We start from the raw sequence: 21,456 nt of genomic DNA on the forward strand, positions 1-21,456 counted from the left end.
CATATACCTTGTTATCTTCTGCCTGTTCTGCCATTGAGGACTTTCTTGGATCATTCTTTGTCTGGTTCCTCCCCCTTGACCTTGCCTCCATGGGTGACCCTGCTGGGAGTACATAACTCCCGACGGCTTTGCTCACAGGATTCATTGGAACACACAAGCCCAGTCACCACAGCAAGGTGACGATCCAGCGGGTAAGGGGTCCCCTGCAGTAGCTTTGCCACCAGCATACTATATGAACTGGCCCCAGGCCTCGGCACACAGCTTAGGTAACACTGTGTCTGCTTCACTAGCCATCACCATTGTCTGCCATTGCTACAATTTTCAATATGAATTTGCATGGACCTGTTGCAACATTTAAGCAGCTGTTGTATGTTTAAAAAATCTTATACTAAACATGTGTACTGACATCCCGATATTTTGCATTTTCACACCCCTGTTCTGCCCCAATTGGTCATTGTTCTGTGTGTTCTACTCTTTGCACTTAGAACGGCTTTGATTTTCCCTTTCTAGATCAATCAGCAGCTGGTTAGGCTTTACTACCTGCAATCATGCATTGATTGGTTGTTCCTAGGAAGAACCTCTCATCACCAGTTCTTCCTCAGTGCAAGCAAGCCTTCCTCTGGCCTGGTTCACTGCTGCTGTCTTGCGTTGCAGCCTGGAGGGCCTGCCATTTGCATTGTCTTTTCATCTCACTCAAACCATTTCATTTATTTTGACTACTTCAACTTCCATTCATCCTCCTTCCAGAGATAAGTGTTTGATCATCTGCACTTATCAGTTGCATGCTGTTCAAGTTGTGTTTTCAATAAAGTTGAGAATTCATTTTTATGGAAGTGTGGACTGAATGTAAATTTAGCTGCCTGGATAGACACACAGTCCTGCATATGTTGAGGCCAGAACAATCCCCACTCCTATTCATCGGCTGATACTGGCAGAAGGTGGAGGAAACGTAATGTGTTATGACACTAGGACGTGAGCAAGTTATACAAGACATTATGGCAGGGGAAGTAGACATGTGGCTGACATTTATGGGAACATCCATAGTTTTACATCATCATCATCCACCTATAAAATGCTTAAAATTTTCTAAGAGCTGTACATATATTGGAAATATAAGACCAGTCCTTCCCAGAGGTTAAGGATGGGCAAACATGCCATGTTCGAATTCTTTGAAGTTCTCTGAATTCTTCCTCAAAGATCAGTTCACCTCATTCGCATTCACAAACACAAGCATTTTTTTTCCAATTGGGAAAAAGTACACATTTTTAAAAGTGCACATTTTTCCCAGTTAAAAAAATTAATTCCTATGTCACCCTCCAGAGATGTATGTGCAAAATGAATAACTGTGTCACAACAGAGAATAAACGTGGGGACATCTGGAAAATGATACATTTTAATTTTAAAACATGTGTTTACAGCTAATAAGAACTTCTTACCACCACACATACTCTTGATATCCAAAAAGTAAAATGTGATGAAACACTCATACCTAAGGATCAGAACAAATAACTTGGAGGAAATCGTCACTGTTAAATGAGCAAGGAAAGCCCCGAGGTTAGCTACTCTACATAGAAGCTCTGAAACAAGGATCTTACCTGTCTTATTAATGTGATATAGTAGAAAGCAATGGATTTAGACTGGAGAGACCCAAGTTCAAATCCCTGCTTAGGTGTGAAACTTACTAGGTGACAATGGACCAGTGACTATCACTCAACCTAACCTACCTCATAGAACTGCTGTAGAGGGAAATCATCTATACCAGGAGGATGAACCTCAGGCCTTGGGGCCAAATCTGGCCTGCCTAACATCACAAACCAGCCCCATTCTTTGGTGGTGCCCTGGGTTTGTGCAGTTTTTTTCCCCCATATTCTGAAACGTTGAAATGCCTACGGCATGGTTACTGGCAGCAAGAGGTTTAAGCTAAAATATGCCGGCATTTTTGTAATTCTGACCGCGCCCCTTTTGACTTTAGCCCCACCCCGTTGCTTTCCCCTCTCAGAGCTTTTCCAAAATGGAATTTGGACCTCAGACTGAAAGATGTTTTGCACCCCTCGTCTGTACACTGTCCGGAACTCTTTTCAGGAAGGGTGGAATACAAATTCATTTACAAAATGTGTCTCTACACACTTTTTCTTTCTTTCTCTCTTGAAGAGCCCAGTAACAGAATGTTAGTGGGAGTTTCATGCTTTAGCTCAAGGTTACATTTTAATATATATACACCTCTCCAGCCTGGAGTTACACAACTGACTTTACACACATTGTTGTTATGGGCAGGGAGGGGGTTGCAACTTATTTAAAAGAAAACGGCTTCTACAGTCGTAAGAATGAACAATTGTCATGTTTTAAACTGTACTCCGTTCCACTGCTTGTTTTGTTATTCATTTTGTTGTTCATTCTTGCCTGATTTCTATTTTAATTTTGAATGTTTTTTTATTGTAAAATAGCCTTGGGTGCTTGTGCAGAAAGAAACAGGATTTAAAAAACCCTTACAAATAATAAGTAAATTCATTCTGTACAAAGGGAATTGCATTTTTCCTTATGGTCTACGATCTGCTTTTTCCCATTCAAGGGACAAGGGGTTATCAGGATGTTTTAAGGGGAAAACTAAATGTGATGCAGATCTGTGAAGTGTCTCCCAGTCTACTTATTTTTAGTGCAGCTGGTGGGTGGAGGAGGCTGTGAATTTTATAGGAAAGGCTGTGGAGAGAGGGGTGCTTTACCCTTTCCTCACAGGCCATTTGCCTGATCAAAATCATTCTTCCCCCACCCCACCCCCCAGCCGCTTTTCTCCATTCCAGGGAAAATATACATCGACTCGGCCTCTTTTCCCCATGGGCATTGGATTGTGTCCTGTGTGCACAATAAGTCATCCCCATAAGAATGCACACTTTTGTGTCTAAAATATGCACACACATTTTTATTTCTAAATAGCAAAACAACAACAACAACAACCACCCACAGGATTAAACAAGAAAAGTAGTATAGCTTCATTTCAACAACAAAGAGTCGGCTCCTCTGTGGTTTAAGCTTTCTAAAGGTGAGTGACACCACATCTGTTCTGCTATCTAATTTGGGGCATTATCCAATGCGACATGAGCATTAATGTAAATTACACTGTGCTAGCAGAAGGCTAGCGCAATGCCAAAAGTGTTAGCTGGCATGAAGAGTTTTCCGGGGAATCCTGTTGCACCAGCTAACACTACTGGTGTTGTGCTAGAGGTCTCTGACCCTAGCACAATGTAATTTCATTAGCACTCGTGTCGCATTGGATACTACCCTGGGTCTGCAACTAAAACTATGCTGGCTTTTGTACTGTTTATGAAGATGCTCATGCGAGCTCACCAGAATGCTAAAATAAACGTACATAGTTATAAATGGCTGACTTGATCCAGCAAGGGATATCTGTACGAACAGAAGAAGAGCCTTGCTGGATCAGACCAAAATCCAATGTAGCAAAGCATCCTGGTTCCAAAAATGGCCAGCCAGATGCCATCAGGATGTGCATGTTCAGGGTATAAAGGCAACAGCTTCTCACAGTGTCAGTCCCAAGCAACTGGTATTCAGAGGTACTCTACCTCTGAACATGGCTTAGCTACCATGGCAAGTAGCTCTTGATAAACCTCTCCTCCGTATTTTTCTCCATGCTCCTTTTGAAGCTGTCTATATAAATTTGTGAGTGGAAGTGAGACTTCTTCACATGGTGCTGATGCAGACAGGCATCCACATCCCAATGCTCATCAGGTCTCATTGAAATTGGTGGACACCTCTTTTGATGCTGATGGAGTTGTGCAACCTCCTCCAGAATCACTAGTCATTACAGCTGGCTAGACCTGCATTGGGACTGATGATGAACGCCCACCCCAGAAGCACAGCTTATGGGTTGCATCTAAAGTTAGTCCTACTTAGAGTAGACCCATAAAAATGAATGGGACTTAAGTTAGACTATCATTGAATACAACCCTATGTTTTAAGAAACCAATTTGTTTCTTTTTCTCTTTTTTCTGTTTCAGTCTTACACCGTGCTGCACTTATGAACTATTCTTGTGCAAAACAGTCCCTAATATAAGTGAGATATTTCCCCATTTTGCTTTTAAACGCAGGCAAACAAATTCTTCTTGTCTTACCAATGCAATTGTGGCCAGCAGTTTCAGGTCAGAATGCAAAAGGAGAACCTATTCTCAAAGTGAAAAACTTGAACCCAGCACATTTCAGAACCTTCATCGGGGCAATCTACAGAGAATTTAAATTATAAAATCTTTAAAGAGTAAAACCATCTTTAAAGAGTAAAAATACAAACACTGGTACAAAAGAAAGAGGCAACAAGAATACAGTTATAAACTGCCGCTATAAATGTGTTAGGTTCAATAAAAAAGTTTTTTCATGGGCACATTTGAGAATATGTTCTCTTTTCACATTCTGTCCTGTTTTGGTGCTTCCTGTCTGGTTTTTGTCAGTAATTGACTGAGATTTCCCAATCCATTTGTTTAAACAAATAAACAAAGCGAACGATTACAATGGGAGCAAGTGTGGTGAAGTCCTAAAACAGCCTGGTAAATCTAAATTACAAATGGACCTCTACAAAAGTTCCCTGGCCACATATTGATAGTTCATACTCATAAGATTGTTCTATAAGCATTACAGTTCCATCCATCGATTCCCTGCTTTATAAATCATAAATCATAACTAGACAGTGAAAGAAGTATGGAGTTCCCTTTGGAACAGTATGCACTGTGTATTACTCCCTTGCCTATCAAAAACCCTGCCTGTTGCAGGTTTGGGTGGTTCCATAGCCATTTGAAAACAAAGGTCAATTGTGTATGCTTGTTGTCACACAATGACTTCGATGTAACACAAAGACCTACTGTCCACAAGTGTGGGATACTTCTGTCAGTCTTCCTATATTTATCTTACACTTATCTAATATGGGATTGTGCTTGTAGATTGGCTAATAGAGGTCAGCGCTATTTCTGTGCTCAGGTTTCTGTTTGTTGGCCTTCTCCTTGTCCTCACATGCCTTCATTCTTCTCTTGTCATCACCGGAGTCTCGGTGGCACAGCCCCTCTTCGCTGCCAGTTGGCAAGCTGTCGAATGTATTCTCTTTGTTGACTCCTTTCAGATTTTGCCTTTTCCGGTTCTTGTGGCAGAGGTCAGCACATTTCTCCATGCAATTAAACCTGGTCTCAGTGGTGCATGCATACATCCCAGCTGGGACGGCCAGCACCATGGCACACACAATGATAATGATGTGGATGAGTTTCTCCCTCTGTTCCAGTTCACTGATGTCACTTCCTGTAACAAACACAATGCATTGCCCCTTTTGAGGTGCCTGGTTCCTCAGAGTAACACACACTTCATACTTGGTAGCAGGGAGCAGGTCATTGACAGAGTAGCTGTTGATGCCAGGCCCAATGTAAATCATGTCTTTCTTGGTGTCATCATACTTCCCAAAATGGAGGGTGTACCAGGTATCCCCTGGGTTCTCAGTCATGGTATACCACTCCAGAGTAATCCCATAGACTGTCTGCTTGGCAATCCTCACATCAATGTATGAATTCTCCTTGGAGATGGAGGAAGAAAAGGAAGAAGCCACCATTTGGGGGGCTTGAACTTTCAGCGTGGTAGCAGCGGAGGTGTTACCCAAGAAGTTGGCAGCCGTGCAGGTATAATTCCCCTCATCCACAAGGTGTGCTGAAGGAATCACCAATTCTGTCTTCATTGTATCTTCACTAATATGGGTAGTGGACACTAGGGGAAAAAACAGACCAAAAGCAACCATGTTAAATTCTACTTTTCATCAACAGCAGCACTCTAGTTATCCTATTGTTTTGCTTTCTATAGCCCTATCAGAATCATGGAAAGCTTCTTCTGTTTTTAAATTGTAGAGATGTGCAGATCTCCTTGAGAAATTCCATTAGTTTTACTGAAACAATTTTAGCTTCCCTTGAAATTCCTCAAATGTTTTGCCACTGCAGGAACCTCCAAAATTAGGACAGCAAGGTGGTATACTTAGGCTGCATTCCTCTACCCACTGATCTGCAAGTAAGCTCACTGAATAAAGAGGGCCTTACTTCTGAGTAGACACGTATGTGATCGTACTTTTAAGGTATGAGACTTGCACTGGGGAGACCTGGGTTCAAATCCATGCTTGGCCATGACACTGATAAAGCTTGTGAGTGATGTTTGGCTAGTCACTATTTTCCAGCTTGTGCCAGCCCTCTCCTTTTTAATCTCTCTGGGGTCCAGTATATCCTATGCATAGTAGTGGCGATGGTTGATTATATTATTATTATTGTTATTGTTACTGTTATTAGCACTAGTAGTAGAAGTAGTAGTAAAATCTTGCTATAGATGCAGATCATAGGTGGGAACAGGCATTTCCCCCCCATTGAACTGGTATGATGGAGGCATCAGATTCTCTGTTCCATTCTTTCTCACCTGTGCCCCACTGTCAGGCTTTCATGGGACTGTTTCCAACAAAACTCAATGGGTTGGATGCAGACTTTGTCATATTTAAGAGTAGACCCATTGAAATCAATGGGACCAATGTTAGTCATGATTTTCTTAACATTAGTCATGAAATCAATGGGACTGATGCCAGTCATGATTTTCATAAGTTCCATTGATTTCAATGGGTCTACTCTAAGTATGGCTAAATCTGGATCTAACCCAATAAAAATTAAAGTTAAAACTCCCTCTCTCTCAGCCTAATTCAGCCTTCCCCAACCAAGTGCTCTCCAAATGTTTTGGATTACAACTCCTAGCATTACTGACTATTGGCCACACTGGCCGGTGTTGATGAGAGTTGGTCCAAAATGTCTAGAGGCACCAAGTTAGCTTATATTGCTTGCATTTCTATTAATTCTTTTTCTTCCATTTCACTTTGACTTTTGGATTGCAGGGGGACAGATTAGTTGTTCTCATGCCTTTTTCAATTATGCAGACTCCCCTGAGTCCAATTAATAATTAGTCAATTAAGAATGAAGTAGTTCAGGGGATGATCAGAAAGAATCAGTGTTTTGTTTCATTTTTTAATGGATCAGTTCTGAACCAGTGAGGCCTGAAGCCTCTTCATCAACACACAGGTGCCTCGAGGCCTCCATAAAGACTGAGCACCTCCTGAGCTGGATGGAACATTCCTCACCACCACTAGACTTCATCATACTACTTGTGAATAAGTGAGGTGATGATGGAGAAGGTACCATCCAGGCCAGGAGGGATGCGGGCTGCAGGAGGCCTCAGATATTCCCACACTTATACAGTAGACATGATCATGCAGTGATCATGGGAATTCCAGCATTTGTACATCCCATATTTTGAAGGGACCAAAGACCAATCGTTATGAAGAATATAGATTTGTCCAGTGCTTATGGAAATCCTACATAGGATTTGACAGACATTGTCTGGAGCCTAGTATTTCTCTAGTGTCTCAAAGCTTAGTATTTCATTCAAAAATGATATGCCAGGAACTTTCTCCTCTAGTGTCAATCAGGATTTTTAAGTCAACAGAGAAGTAATAATTCATAATGGTTGGCAACTGATCCAATAATGTCATAATAATATGGGACTCTTGCCTACAAGACCAATATCTTCTTTTCTACTCAATAAGGCCTGTGGATCAAACCAACGTTAATGTTTCTAGCTGCAGCTGTTACGGTGAACTGAAAGAAAATTGCAATTAAGACCTATAGGAAAATACAGGGTCCTGTATTATTTATTTTGTATTTTTTGTGTCCTCAGATAACTCAGAAACTAGTTCAACTAGTTTCATTTGGACTGTCTAGAACAATTTACTTCAGGGCTGAGGGCAGCCTAAGAAAATTTAAGCCCCATAGGAATCTGTTCAAGAAAGTAAGACTGCAGAATTATAACTCAGTCTTAATTTTGTTCACTCTGCCATTTTACACTCCATTTTAAGATGTTCAATGACAGTGGGCAGTAAGTATCCAATTTGGCAGCAATGCTAACATAACCTACATAGCATTTGCTGGTGCAACGTTTTTTCTGGGAAAACCCCATAAGGCCAACAAATGCCATTGGTGCTGCATTAGAAGTCACTTAGGTCAGTGCCAGTGCTGAACTGGATACTGCCCAGTAAATTTGCAGCATGAGAAAATAGATGAAAAGCCTCCATATCTGGTATGTTTTGAAGAGAGCGGGCCTAATCCAGCAAACGTTAGTTGCAACTGTGCTCTATTGACAGCAAAGAAAAGGGACTTAACTGGGACTCACCTAGCTCTGAGGGATTTCACTTGGATTGAGTCATGGCTAATTTGTGCTGGATTACGCTCAATGTCTACAATCAGCATTGTGTTAGGGATGCTTAGTCTGAATGATTTCAGTTCAGGGCTGCATCATGACGACTGTATACAAATAACTGATGATCAAGCCAAAGGTAACAAACAAAGTAAGCAAGTAGTACCAGATATGGGACAGCTATTAAAGATTACAAAAATGGCACTCCACTGATACTCCGAAGTGCGGGGTGAGCCCTGAAGACTAAGATGGGGTTCAGGTAGGAGAGAAAGTTAATGGATTCGGCAATCGCATTAAGATTTAAAAAAAAAAAATGTCAGAAAACAGATGACCTAGGATAAGCTTCTTCAGCTTGACCAATAACTCAACAACACTGGAGCAGTCTAATTAAAAACAGTGGGAACCCTCAGAAACAGAGGAAGCTGTCTTAGAACAGGGAAGCTTTTTGGCCTACTCAGCCCAGGCTTATCTACTCCAACTCATAGTGGCTGTCTGTGGTCTCATGCAGAGGCCTTTCCAGTGGAGGCTGGTGGCTCTGATGTCTGTGGGGCTGTGAATCCATTCTGGGTTTCAGTCAGAACTCTAAAGGAGCTATCCAAGGTGCTGAACCCAATCCCCCAAATAGTTTCAGCACCTTAGGTAGCTCTCTGAAGTCCTGACTGGTTCGGACTGAAACCCAGAGTAGATGCACAGTGCCATGGACATCGGAGCCACCAGCCGCCACTGGGTCTTTCCCTTCACTGACCACCTGATCCTTTGAACCGGAGATGCCAGGGATTAAATATGGGACATTCTGCATGCAAAGCATGTGCTCAGGCACTGAGTCATGTTCCCTCGCCTATGTCAGCATGTTGCAATTAGTTTCAAACATAAGAACCACTATTCTGGTTTGCAAATGCATTCTTCATTGCAGGGAATCATCTTTAGAAAGCCTTAAGAAATGTGGGGTGCCAGGAGATTCACCACACCTACTTAGGTATACAGTATGTTTGATTTTTCAGTCTACTGCTTCTGCCACCATAGAGATGGAAGCTGGTGGTGTAGTAATTTGAGTGTTGGACTAGGACCAGAAAGACCCAGGTTCAAATCTCCATTCTGTGATGAAGCTTATGGGGTGACCATGACCCAGTCACCATCTCTTGGCTAACCTACTTCATAGGGTTGTTGTGAGGATAAAATGGGGGAGAGAATAATGAATGCGGCATTCCGCTTCTTAGAGGAAAGGCAGGATACAAATGTAATAAAAAGGAAGGCATTGGTACTGATGGTACCTGATGCTTCCGTTTTCCCAAATCAGTGTGTTTCTTTAATGACTCAAAACCTGATTGGCTTTAGTCATATAACACCATATGACTGATATTCAGGCTTCATGGAGCCTTTATATTCAGCAGCTGGCAGTCCGGGCCGCAACATAAAATGCAATACCGCTTAGTCCCATTGAACCCAATGGGCTAAACCAATTTAACTGCTTTATAGACCACACTCTGAGGAAGAAGAGGAGAAGGAGGAGGAAAAGAGGGGGAGGAGAGGATTAGTTGGAAAACTTTATAATTACTGTAAAACAGGGACCACTTCTTAGCATGAATAGTAGAGGTGTGTGCCAATTCAGACCCCAATTCAGCGCTTTGGAAAATGGCCTGATTCTGCTTGGACCAATTCAGAGGCCATCCACTTCGACTCAAGTATCAAACTCGAGTCAAGATTTGGAAATCCAAAGCTTCATGGCTCCCATTGACTATCATGGAAATCTTTAAAAAAAAAACAGCTATAACTTGTTTTCTATTTGTCAGAAGTGGATGAAATCTGGGGGTGGAGGATGCTATTAGAGACACAGTGTCTGCCTTTCTGAAGCCAAATCATGAACAAAGCTCCATGCAGGGTCCACCTTTGGTTCTGGTCACTTTGGAATGAAACCCACTTCACCTCAGGAAACACCAGAAATGGTTCAAAGGGGCCTGACAGAGCTCAGACTTTGGGCTTTGCCCAATCTGATGTGCATCCCTATTAAATTGCTTGCCTTGGAGTAAAAGCTTACCATTAAATCCTCGCAGGTGTTTCAGCATATAGGTCCACCAGACTGCTGGGGAAGGACTGGCCTGTACCAAGCAGGTCAAAGTCGCATTTAGTCCAACCAAGACAGTAATGTTGGACTCAAAGGATGATACTGAGGGCTTGGTGCAGCTGTTCAGCTCCACTTCATGAAAGTATTTTCCTGCTCTAAATTTAGGACTTGAACAAGTTAAATAGGAATTCATCAGGATGATGGGTGGGCTAACAGACTTGATAAACTGGACAAACCCTCGCAGGCGGCAGTCACATAGCCATGGGTTAGCGTGCAAGGCCAAGACTGCACTGGAAATAGCTTCCACCTTCTTCTTCAGCTGCTGGGAGTGTTGGTACACAGGCCAGTTACAGAAAACATCCTTGGAGATGATAGTAAGCTGATTGGAAGATAAGTCTAAGTAGGTCATGTTAGGCAGATAGCGGAGGGCATTCTCTGGAAGTACATCAAGCCGGTTGTGCTTCAGATCCAATATTTTTAATACCGGGGTATCTTGGAATGCTGTCCATGGTACTGAACTCAACTTGTTCCCCTGCAATCTCAGCTCAGTCAAGTCCTTCAGGTACTCGAGGCTTTTTAGATGCATGACTGTGATGTTATTAAAATTAAGCCAGAGATATTCCAAGCCACTCACATTAGAGAATGACCCTCGAAGCAATTCGGTCAGGTGAGAGTTTTCTATTCTAATCTTTTTGATATCTTCAGGGATGCCTTCTGGGATCTTTCTCAAAGATGTCGACAGGCAAAGCAAACTCCTGGAATGGAAGTCAGCCAAGTTAACATATTGCTTTTATGGGGGTAGCCCATTCAGGGTTTTTTTTTAAAATTCATTGTATCAACTGTGCCAGTGAATGACTGCAAAGTGGACTTTTCTTTTTGCAGGCACTGTAACAATGAATTTGATTAATTTTCATCTCTCTGGTCATAAAACCCAAATGAAAGCACATTAACATGGTTATTAGCATAATAGTAAAAAAATATTATAGGAAACTAGTCATCCCCTAAGATTAAAAATCACTTAAAACCAAATATAATTGTTAAAAAATGCTCTAGATACTTGACACAGTCCGGCTACTACCTAGCTAGTTGAAAACAGTTGAATGGAACACACTTCTCATCACTATGCTTATTTATTCAGAAGCCTTATTCTGTAACTTACACCCAAATAAGTCTGCTCAGGATTGCAACCTTAGTTATTACTAACTTTTGCCCCATTTATTTCATGATGAACTTTGGCTGGATTGTGCCTGTTGTCATCATTTCCCCCGTCTGATCCTGTTTAGCATTATAAGAAGACTGCCCAGAAAGCGAGATCTCAAAAACACCAGTTTTTCCCCTGTGGTGCTCTCACTATTTCTTACCTTCCGAAGTTATAATTGGAACAGGAGCATCCTGGAACACAAGAGGAAATTGCCAGGTTCGTCTCATCAAAGAAAAGAAGAAAAGGGAGGAGGAATAGGTGACACAAGAGGTCCATATTCTTCTGTAAGTAAATACCATACGAGTTTCACAACAGACATAACAGCAGCCTCCAAGTAGCAAATCCTATTAAGACTAATCTCCCTTCACACAGGGCTAGCTGCTTGGGAAGGCAGGGCCAGATCTTAAGGACTTGTGTGCATGTTGCACCACATGCTGTTCTGCCAAGAGGTGCTCCGGTCACAGTAGCTTAGGAGCCTGTCCCTATGCAATGGTTAGCTTTAATTTAACGGATGAAGTGAAAATATGCCAAAGGACACTGAAGTATGCCTCTAGCCAGGACACGCCTGGTTCAAATCACATCAGGCACAAACTCATTATATTTTATTTATTTTGATTTATTTATAAATGTATAAGTTGTCTTTTGGCCCAAACAGGGCCCCAAAGGTGAATTACAATTAAAAATGGCCTTTACGGCATGCCACTCTCTCAGCTCAGCCTCTCTCTCTCCCTCTCTCTCTCTCTCTCAGTCCTCTCTCTCCCCTGCCATCTCTCTCAGCCTCGGCTCCTCTATAATATGGGGAAAATAATATGCTATATAAGTGTGTATATGTATGTAGATAACAACAGTAACAACCATAATATTATAAAATCAATAGAATAACAGTTATTAATATAATAATAATATCGTAACTATCAATGCAGATGCAGCAATACAGTGCACTTCTATTTTCAGAAGTGACATGTTGACATGTTCAGAAGGCACCTTACTTCCACCCCAATCAAATTACAAGAATAAAATGCGTCCAATTAAAAGACTACATAACAACAATTTAAAAGTACATTATAGTAACAGTAAAAAAAAAAAAATCCATCTAATTCCCAAGGGTCTGGTGGAACAAAAAATTCTTCACCTGCCTCTCAGAAGAGACAAGTGGCAGGGGGAATCCAGACTTCTCAGGGGAGCAACAGAATTCTGGGGGTACCCCCTGAAAAGGCTCTGCTCATGATGACAGAGCACAATCTTAGTTCTGTAGAGGACAAATTCTGGATTAGGCCCACACTGGCAGATCTTAAAACCATTGCAGGGGACTCATATGGAACTCCCCGAGATATTCAGGGCCCAAACCATATAAAGTTTGAAGGTTAAAAAAACAGTATCTTGAACTGAATCTGGAATCAAACTGGCAACCCATATAGGTTTCCTCAGTGGCAGCTCTCACCTGTGAATAGGCAGGGTGTGTGTGTGTGCTGTATCAGCTATCATTTCCAAACTGGCTTCAAGGGCAGCCCCATGAATAGTGCATTATAGTAGTCTGTTCTGGAAGTTACTGAGGAATGAATGACAGTAGCTAGGTTTCAGTAGTGGGCAGAGCTGGCAAATCAGCCGGAGTTGGTAAAAGGCACTCCAGGCCCCAGGAATCCCCTCCTCAATCTATGAACCTGCCAAGTAAGAGAGATCATGATTCTGTCAAATGCAAGCATTTCCCCAGCCAGTCCAGGATTTCCCTACTTTCACTGACTCTTGTTGCGTCTGTATTGAAGTTCAGTTTATTTGCCCTCATCCAGTCCAAGGAAGGAACTGCCTCACCTTCATCTGATGAAAAGGGGAAATAGTAGGGATGTTAGAGAATTCCGCCACAGATCCCAGGGGGGCCGAATTCCAGTGAATTTGGGCCCCCGGAATCCGTGGCGGAACGGAGCCCCACCCACCCACCCCCATCCCACGAAAGCCCTGCGAAATGGAGCCTACCTGGCTGCGGCTGCGGCTCTGGCTCCCTACGCCATTTGCATCCCTGCTTTAGCCGTGATAGGCTACGTAAATATTTGCATAGCCTATCATGGGCTTGCGTAGGGACGCAAATGGCGTCCCCTACGCAGGATGCCATTTGCGCCTGCAGCAGCCCAGCAGCATCTGGACGCCCCGCTGCGGGTAGGCGTGGCCAGCAGCTCCGCGGCCTGGCCACGGAGCAGAGCTGGCCAGGCAGGATTCCAGGGGGGAGGAACGGATCGCCTCCCCCCCGTTGAGGATTCTGGGGGGAGGAACGGATCGCCTCCCTCCACCTGCAGAACCCGGCGGAGGCAGGTAAGCGGGGTTTCGTACACCCCTAGGAAATAGAGCTGGGTGTCATCAGCAGAGTTATGGCTTCTCACCCCATATATTTGGACAACTCCACCACCACCACCACCCTTGATGCCCATTAGTTGCATCTCAGTGTTAAAAAGCAGGGGGGACAAAACTGAATTGTGCTGAACTCACTAAGACAATTCCCAAAGGATAAAACAATAGCCCAGTAGTCCTACCACCACCACCTTCTGTTATCAAGGAGCATCTAGGGATGTCCCTGGCCTGGAGTAGATTTTCACAGAGGACAGTGGCGAGTCAATTGCGAACTTTTCACAGAGCCATATACAGTGTCTAGTAGCACATGCATACTTATTTAGTAGAGTAGTTGGCAACCATTTTGAATTTGGAGTTGCTTCACATAGCTGTACACAAATATAATGAAGGTTAGTGCTTCTTGCTACTAATACCAAGCCGATAATGCTCAGTGATTGTCCCATACATTTCATACTTTCCATCTGATAAGTCTGTTCTACTTTGCTCTGAGAAACTTTCTTTCCTGCCAAGAAGTTAAGGCTCCTCTTTTTTCCCCTTGGCGAAGAGGGGGCGGGGTGTCTGCTGACAGTCTTCAGCTAGGTGAGACAAGCCCTATAAAACCCTGGACAGATTGGCCTGCTGCCTGTTCTCATCTGAGAGGAGGAAGGCATACCCCCTGGTCAGAAAAACAGCCCCGGGGGCAATGCCTGCTGCTTCAAAGGAAGTGGGGCAGCTACACCTTCGAGTTGAGGGGCATGTGTAAGCTTATCTCTGCTGTTATTGTCTGTATCTACTTTCCATCAATACACTGTATATCATTGTTTCACACAAGTGGACTTGAATCATACTGGTGCCCTTGAATCTATCTAGTGTGGGTCCTGAGTGGATCAGGACCCAGGTTTAAGACAGTCCTCAACTCCCAAACCAGATGGGTGATCCAGACTACTATTGTTGGCGGTATTGAAAGCTGCCAAGATAGCCAACAAGAGGTACAGGAAAATCAGCAATGTCATATTGCCCGAATGTCTGCCTCTCCCTCTCTCAGCACAGGTCACCAATTCCCATCATCACTGCTCATTGGCCATGCCGGCTAGGGTTGATGAGAGTTGTAGTCCAGCAACATCTGGAGAGCTACAAGCTGACCACCCCTGATGTACATCATCCACATAGGTGGTCCACCCACAGGCTCTCATTTACACAAACAGGACCTCTATGCAAGCCTGCTCTGACTAATGCTTTTAGAAGGCAAATTGCATGAGGCCTGCTATTATGTATGACCCATCTCTAAGAATCTGAGCCTAAATCACTGACCAAACAGCAACATTATTCCATCAGCCTGTTCCTATATTAAGCTCTTAATGTGAGCATTCAGTCCAGCACTAATATGCTGATTGCTGATATTATTAGAGCAGAGATGGGCCCATCCACTGTTTACCTTGCTGTGAAAATCCCAGCCTAATTGATAGCATAACCCATCTTGCCTTGCTGGATGGAGGAGGTTACCCCACAAAAAGTATTCTTGCATTTTTAAAATGTCAGCACAGGGCTGGCACAGTTCAGAGTGAGAAATCTGTATTTGTTTGGTGACATCTAGTGTCAGTACCTGGTTTAATAGTTTTCCACAAGCATCATGGTTTGTTGTTGTTTTTAATTAAATTTTTATTTATAAAGATTTATTTTATCACATAAACATTTAAAAAATAAATATAGCATAAATATAGACGATACCCAAATGAAATAATTAAAACCATCAGGAAACAAAAGCAAACTCCATATTGATAGGGAAATGATAAGCCACATCCCTCTCTGGAGCTAGGTCAAAAAAAGAAATGGGCCTGATCTGGCTTAACCTGCATTAAAAATGTCATCAGAGGGCTGTGGCATGTTTCAGAGTCAAAATCTGTATTCTTTTGCTGCCATCTGATGTCTGTAGCTGGTGCTGCTGTTTACAGCAGACACTATGTTGATGGAAAACTGATAAGCTACATCTCTCTGAGGCTAGGTTGAAAACGGAGATTAGCCTGAACCTGCTTAACTCATCACCTTAGAAGACCAGGACAGAAAAAGTATTTATAGATCTCCAGTGACAGATTACATTTATTTTCCCCAGTCCTGGCTTGCATTTGTTGTAAGTATACTTTGGTCCAAAATCTGTAGCCCTTTGAGCCAGTAGAGCCATAGAATCATAGAGTAGTAGGGTTGGAAGGGGCCTACAAGGCCATCGAGTCCAACCCCCTACTCAATGCAGGAATCCAAGTCACAGCATCCCCGACAGATGGCTGTCCACCCTCGTCTTGAAGGCCTCCAGTGTGGGAGAGCCCACCACCTCCCTAGGGAATTGGTTCCATTGTCGTATTGCTCTAACAGTCAGGAAGTTTCTCCTGATGTTCAGCCGGAATTTTGCTTCCTGTAACTTGAGCCCATTATTCCGTGTCCTGCACTCTGGGATGATGGAGAAGAGATCCTGGCCTTCCTCTCTGTGACAACCTTTCAAGTGCTTGAAGAGCACTATCATATCTTTCCTCAGTCTTCTCAAGGCTAAACAGGCCCAGTACTTTCAGTCCCTCAATAATTGAAGAAGCTGGCATTGATATAAACATCATGGCAAATACATTTTCTTTCCTGAGCATATTCTCATCGACATAAACAGTGTTTATGTTTATGAACACCTTCATGGACTATTTGGGCTATGTCTCATTGGCTAATTATAGCAAAGCCATTAGGTTGTGTGCTCAGTTGCTCCCAATTACTGAGTGTGTTACAGTATGATCATATCCTCCACTTACGCTATCTGGACATTACTGAGTCCCCTTGCATGTGACATAATGTGACATTATGTTGTGCTGTGAAGCTACCATGTCATCACTAAGCTACTGCTACTGTACCAGTGGAGGTCCACAGATGGGTACTGAAGGTGGTGGGGTGGGGAAGAATAGAAGTGGCTAGGTTAGTGACAGTTCCTTAGGACAGTGGACTGTGGCCACTTCCATTGACCAGAGAACCAAAGGTCTGTGGGAGGCTGCATCCCCTGCCACCCAGGAAGAACATCATGGCAAGGGGGAGGCCAAAATGGCCCCATACATCAGCCAGAGAGACAGCAGGTGCAGGGAGCTCATTTCACCCCTCCCTGCCAGAAAGAACACCTATAAGAACTTTGACACTAAGAGCGGGTGCCTCCGTTTTGCTTCTTCTTCCCCCCCCCCTCTCCCAAACACTTTTCCTTTTGTGTCATGTGTTTTAGACTGTAAGCCTGAGGGCAGGGACTGTCTCATTATTAGTCTTTGTAAGCTCCGCTGGAAATCTTTTTTGAGCAGGGTGCAATCCTATGCTTATTTAGACAGAAGAAAATCCTACAACTCCCATTGTACCCTAAGTTGTGATGTTCTGATTTGGTAAAGGTGCTCTTCAATGATAAAACGGATAGATGATAACACTGCACTGCACATCAGGTGGCCAACTGCAGCAATTCCCATAATTGTAGACCAGGAACGGTTGGTGGCAACACCTCTCGCCGATGTTGAAAGAGGTTTGCTGGCTTCCAGTCTATTTCTGAGCCCAATATAAAGGGCTGGTGTTTACCTTTAAAGCCCTATGTGGATTAGCATCCTGGTACCTGAAGAAATGCCTGCATAAGGCATGTACCTGTGCATTGAGGTCACCTTTGGATGCTCTCCACCAGATCTCCCCACCATCAGAGCTAAGGTGAGGGGTAGCCAGAGACAGAGCCATCTCAGTGGTGATACTCCAGTTGTGGAATCCCCTCCCTAGAGAGGCCTACCTGGCTCCAACATTATTATCTTTTTTTACAGCAGGCAAATACCTTTTTTTCCCCAGGTTTTTAAATATATTTTAATGTATTAATGAATGTGTACAAAGGGGTAGGAAACATTTTTGGGCCCAGGGGCTGAATACTAATTTGGGAAAGGTCTCAGGGGCAGCATTCCAGCAGCAGGTGGAGCCAAGGACAGGAATTAAGTGGGTGGGCCCAGATATAATTCTTACTAATTTGGACATTTTCCCACCAAGCATACAAACCACAGCTCAATTCTAGACATGCCTACTCAAGAGTAAGCCCCAGTGCCAAAGCTTTTGTGCCTGCAAAGCACCTGTCAGTTCTATGCAGGGTATTTAAGAGCAAGGCATTTAATGTTTAAATGCCTGTAAACACCATCTAATCTTCAGAGATAACAGCAGCAGAATCTCGAAGGGGAATCTGTTTTGTCACATTCAGCCTGCAGCTGGAGGTTCCTCATCCCTGGTTTAAAATATGCTATTTTATGTTATATTTGTATATTATCTTATTTTTGTAAACCTCCCTGGAAGCTCTGCAGAAAAGCAGCATAGAAAAATATGTACATCATCAATACATACTGGGATTTGGCTCTAGGCAGCACCTATAAAGAGAGGTCAACTGCTCTTTTTACAATTCTCCCCATGAAATTTTTCAACAACATCATATCCAAGCTTCTAATTTTTTTCTTCTTCTTCAAGCAAAAATTGATGAAGACTTGGGTTCAAAGGCTTCATGTCACTGAATTGTTCAGTGTATATTAGGCTGCCTGGCTTGAGTTGGAGGTAAACCCTTGTGAGTTCAATGGGCCTTACTCCCAAGTAAGTGTGCATGGGCCTGAGGTCATAGAGGGCCAGACATGCCTGTGTATAGCTGCAGCCAGAACTCGAATCCACAGCAATTCCTGGAACGGGACTGAGAGATGTCAGATGTATGTGTGTGGGTGGGTGGGGTAGAATTCAGTCTGTGCACCATTTTATTTGTTTGTTTATTACATTTCTAATCTCTGCCCAATAGCCATTAACCATCACCAAGCTCTGGCCAAAGTAGAAAATTGTAAGGAGCCTAGTAGGAGTGCAACAATATGCCAGATTACATTAAGTGCCAAGGCCTAACCCCTATAAAAAGGTCCAAATCCAGCATGCTTTCCGTTCTAGCTGATGCAAACTCTGCTGGCCATCTTTCTCCTTTTAATGCTGTGCCTCTAGCTCTGTTCATTTCATCATCACTCAGTTTCTCATTTTTCCAACCGTACCTTTGATTCATTCCGTTTCCTCGTTATGAAAATGTGTACACATTTTTTTTGTTCATTTTCCCCCAATATACACATTTTAATGCAATTTTGCCTAATATATGCATTTGGAGCAAGCCATTTTCCCTAACAGACAGCATTTTTATATGCTCTTTTCCCTAATATATGCATTTTGCACACAACATTTGGGAAAGTGTGACAATCAGAGCATAATTGTGTTTCGGTTCACGTATTGCTTCAGGAAGTGTGAATTGGATACATTCACATTTGACTGTGAACCAAATGAATTCTTCCTCTATCCCTTCCTGCTGTACCCCATTTTGTTCTCTTGACTTGGTCTGGAAGCATGAGATCAGGCCATAGTTCCTATTCATACAAAAAATGGTGGAGCATGGTGGATTTGTGCAGTTGTGTCTGGGGGCTGGATCCAGGGCTTGGAATACAGCTTGTTCCCCCCCCCTCCAGTTTTTTTTTTTGCGGGGGGGGGGGAATCTGCTATTACTTACTACTTACACTGTGAAAGTCCCCTGATCAGCTCAGGGACAAAATCTCAACATTGTTAGTGGGCTACAACTGTGCAAATGTCCATCATTTAACAAATCGACTCTCTTAGTATCTTTTAGGGCACAATCCTATGAGATAGACAGGTGCCTCTGACACACACACACACCCAAAGTCGGAGGCAACTGTCTATCCAATGTAGGGTGGAAGCAGCACGGAGGAGAGGATTCCCTCCATGCTGTACCCACTCTATACTTTGCCTTAGACGCGCTCTGTATTTTGCCTTAGACGCATGGCTGGCTGGGGAATGCTGGGAGTTGTAGGCCTTTTCTCTGTCTAAACATGCATAGGATTGTGCCCTTAGAGAATGATTTTTCTCTGTAGGAAAAAGACACAGAGAAGGATTGAGTAAAAGGAGAAACGATCCACGAACAAACAAAACTTGAAGCCAGCCAGCCACATCCAAACCAACACAGAAGCTCTCACTTCTTACTTACTTTGCTACAGATAGAACAAACAAAAACTGAGTCATTAGAACTCAATCCCTCCCCCAAAGCACAACAATTGGAACCTCTGGTAAAATGTGCCCTAGGATTAGAAGGTGGATCTGTCCGTAAGTTAACCAATCTCCCTCTTCCCCTGCTTATAGTCAGCGTTTAGAGAAACGAAACCAAAAGACGTTGTTTGGAGAGGAGACAGAATGTCTGTCTGCACCTCCAAAGCCCAAGTCAGTAATGAAGCCTTATCTGAGTCCAGTTTCAGTTCTGGTCACTTCGGAGGGAAGCCTGCTTCACCTCAGGAAACACCAGAAACTGTCCAAAGGGGCCCAATTTGGCTCAGACGTTGGCCAAATCTGATGCACATCTGATGCTCCTGTTCCCTGCTGCTTGATCCCACAGAGTATCCAAGTGCAAAGAAGATGTGTATGTTCTCCCGACTTACAGTTTGAACAGGTACATCCTCACAGGACCTTTGTAATTTGCAGCCCATTCAAACTGGAATGTATGAAGCAGCTGTAGCATTTTGAGCTGCACAGCCTTACAAATCAGAAGAGCGTTGGTTGTTTGCATGCAATTTGTTTCTAACTGCAGTCAGAGCCTGAAACTGCATATGGAACTCCATACTGCAACAACATCTATTCTTTAAAAACAGTGGTTTTTCAAGGTATCACTAGTTTTCTGTCAGCCCCTTCATTTGCCTTTTCTCTTCACTAAAGCTGCCTTCCACAACATTTGGCGGACAGTCAAAATATTGGCTAAACAGTGACAGGTTCCTCCATATATACACTCTCTCTCCAGGAGACTACTGAAGAACTCTCTCTCTCTCTCTCTCTCTCTCTCTCTCTCTCTCTCTCACACACACACACACACACACACACCTGCTGTAGAGTGAGCGATTTACACATGTTGGTCTGGTTTAAACTGAAGTAGCCGTAATTCAAACTACTCTGAACAATTTCTCTAAATGACACTTGGTCCATTTACCCTGAAGGAGCCACATAATATTAAAATCCTAGCTATAGAGTTTTAGTCGGAGGAAGCATCTCTGAGCTATTTCACCAGGGTACAACAACTCTTGGGACATATATGACAGCACACCCGCCTGCTGCCATCTGGGGGTGCTTCAACAGCCAGCATATTTAAGGGCGCAAGGTGTTGCACATTTTGGGCACCGTCAGTCAAAGAACAGCCACACTGGAGCCAGAGCTTTTAGACTACCTCATTATTAGGCCAACCTTGATTAGGATCCAAAACCCAGAATCACCATTGACCCATCTCATCCCCATCCTGAATAAGCCAGTGTCACTGGTTTGGCTTGGCTATTAGTTTTCATTAGATGTTTAGGTCAGAGTTGTTCAGTGATCATGGTAGAAAAGGCTTCTAGGACTGATGGACTTACCATACTGTTCTTGTGGGGGATGGAGAGGGAGGTAGCGGGGATAATAAGGAACAGCAGCAGGCCAGTATCAACCCATCCTGCTCAGCAGTTGCAGCTATCTTTTTAAGAAAAGTCACTGATCCATTTGTTCCAGCAGCGACTGATGTTGCTTTGCTAGACAAAGGTGGCTGCTGCTGGAG

The 21,456-nt window shown here is 43.3% G+C and overlaps 1 protein-coding gene across 2 annotated transcripts; it reads right to left on the minus strand.

The window, feature by feature from the left end:
* Window positions 1-2,902: 2,902 nt before the first annotated feature.
* On the minus strand, window positions 2,903-21,379 carry LRIT2 (leucine rich repeat, Ig-like and transmembrane domains 2). Of its 2 annotated transcripts, none has more exons than XM_084841868.1 (3): window positions 21,278-21,379; window positions 10,289-11,070; window positions 2,903-5,745 (listed from the first exon to the last, which is right to left on the minus strand). In XM_084841868.1, exons 2-3 carry the CDS (start codon window positions 10,899-10,901, stop codon window positions 4,946-4,948), a joined length of 1,413 nt encoding a protein of 470 aa, XP_084697994.1. In that variant the 5' UTR covers window positions 10,902-11,070; window positions 21,278-21,379; the 3' UTR covers window positions 2,903-4,945. The 2 variants fall into 2 exon arrangements, with proteins under 2 accessions (XP_084697994.1, XP_084697993.1); XM_084841867.1 differs by lacking the exon at window positions 21,278-21,379 and adding an exon at window positions 11,677-11,792.
* Between the last annotated feature and the right edge of the window lie 77 nt (window positions 21,380-21,456).

This window comes from Heloderma suspectum, chromosome 3, assembly GCF_057233095.1.
Source record: "Heloderma suspectum isolate Gila_16-S chromosome 3, 16-S_ref, whole genome shotgun sequence".
Classification (NCBI taxonomy): Eukaryota; Metazoa; Chordata; class Lepidosauria; order Squamata; family Helodermatidae; genus Heloderma; species Heloderma suspectum.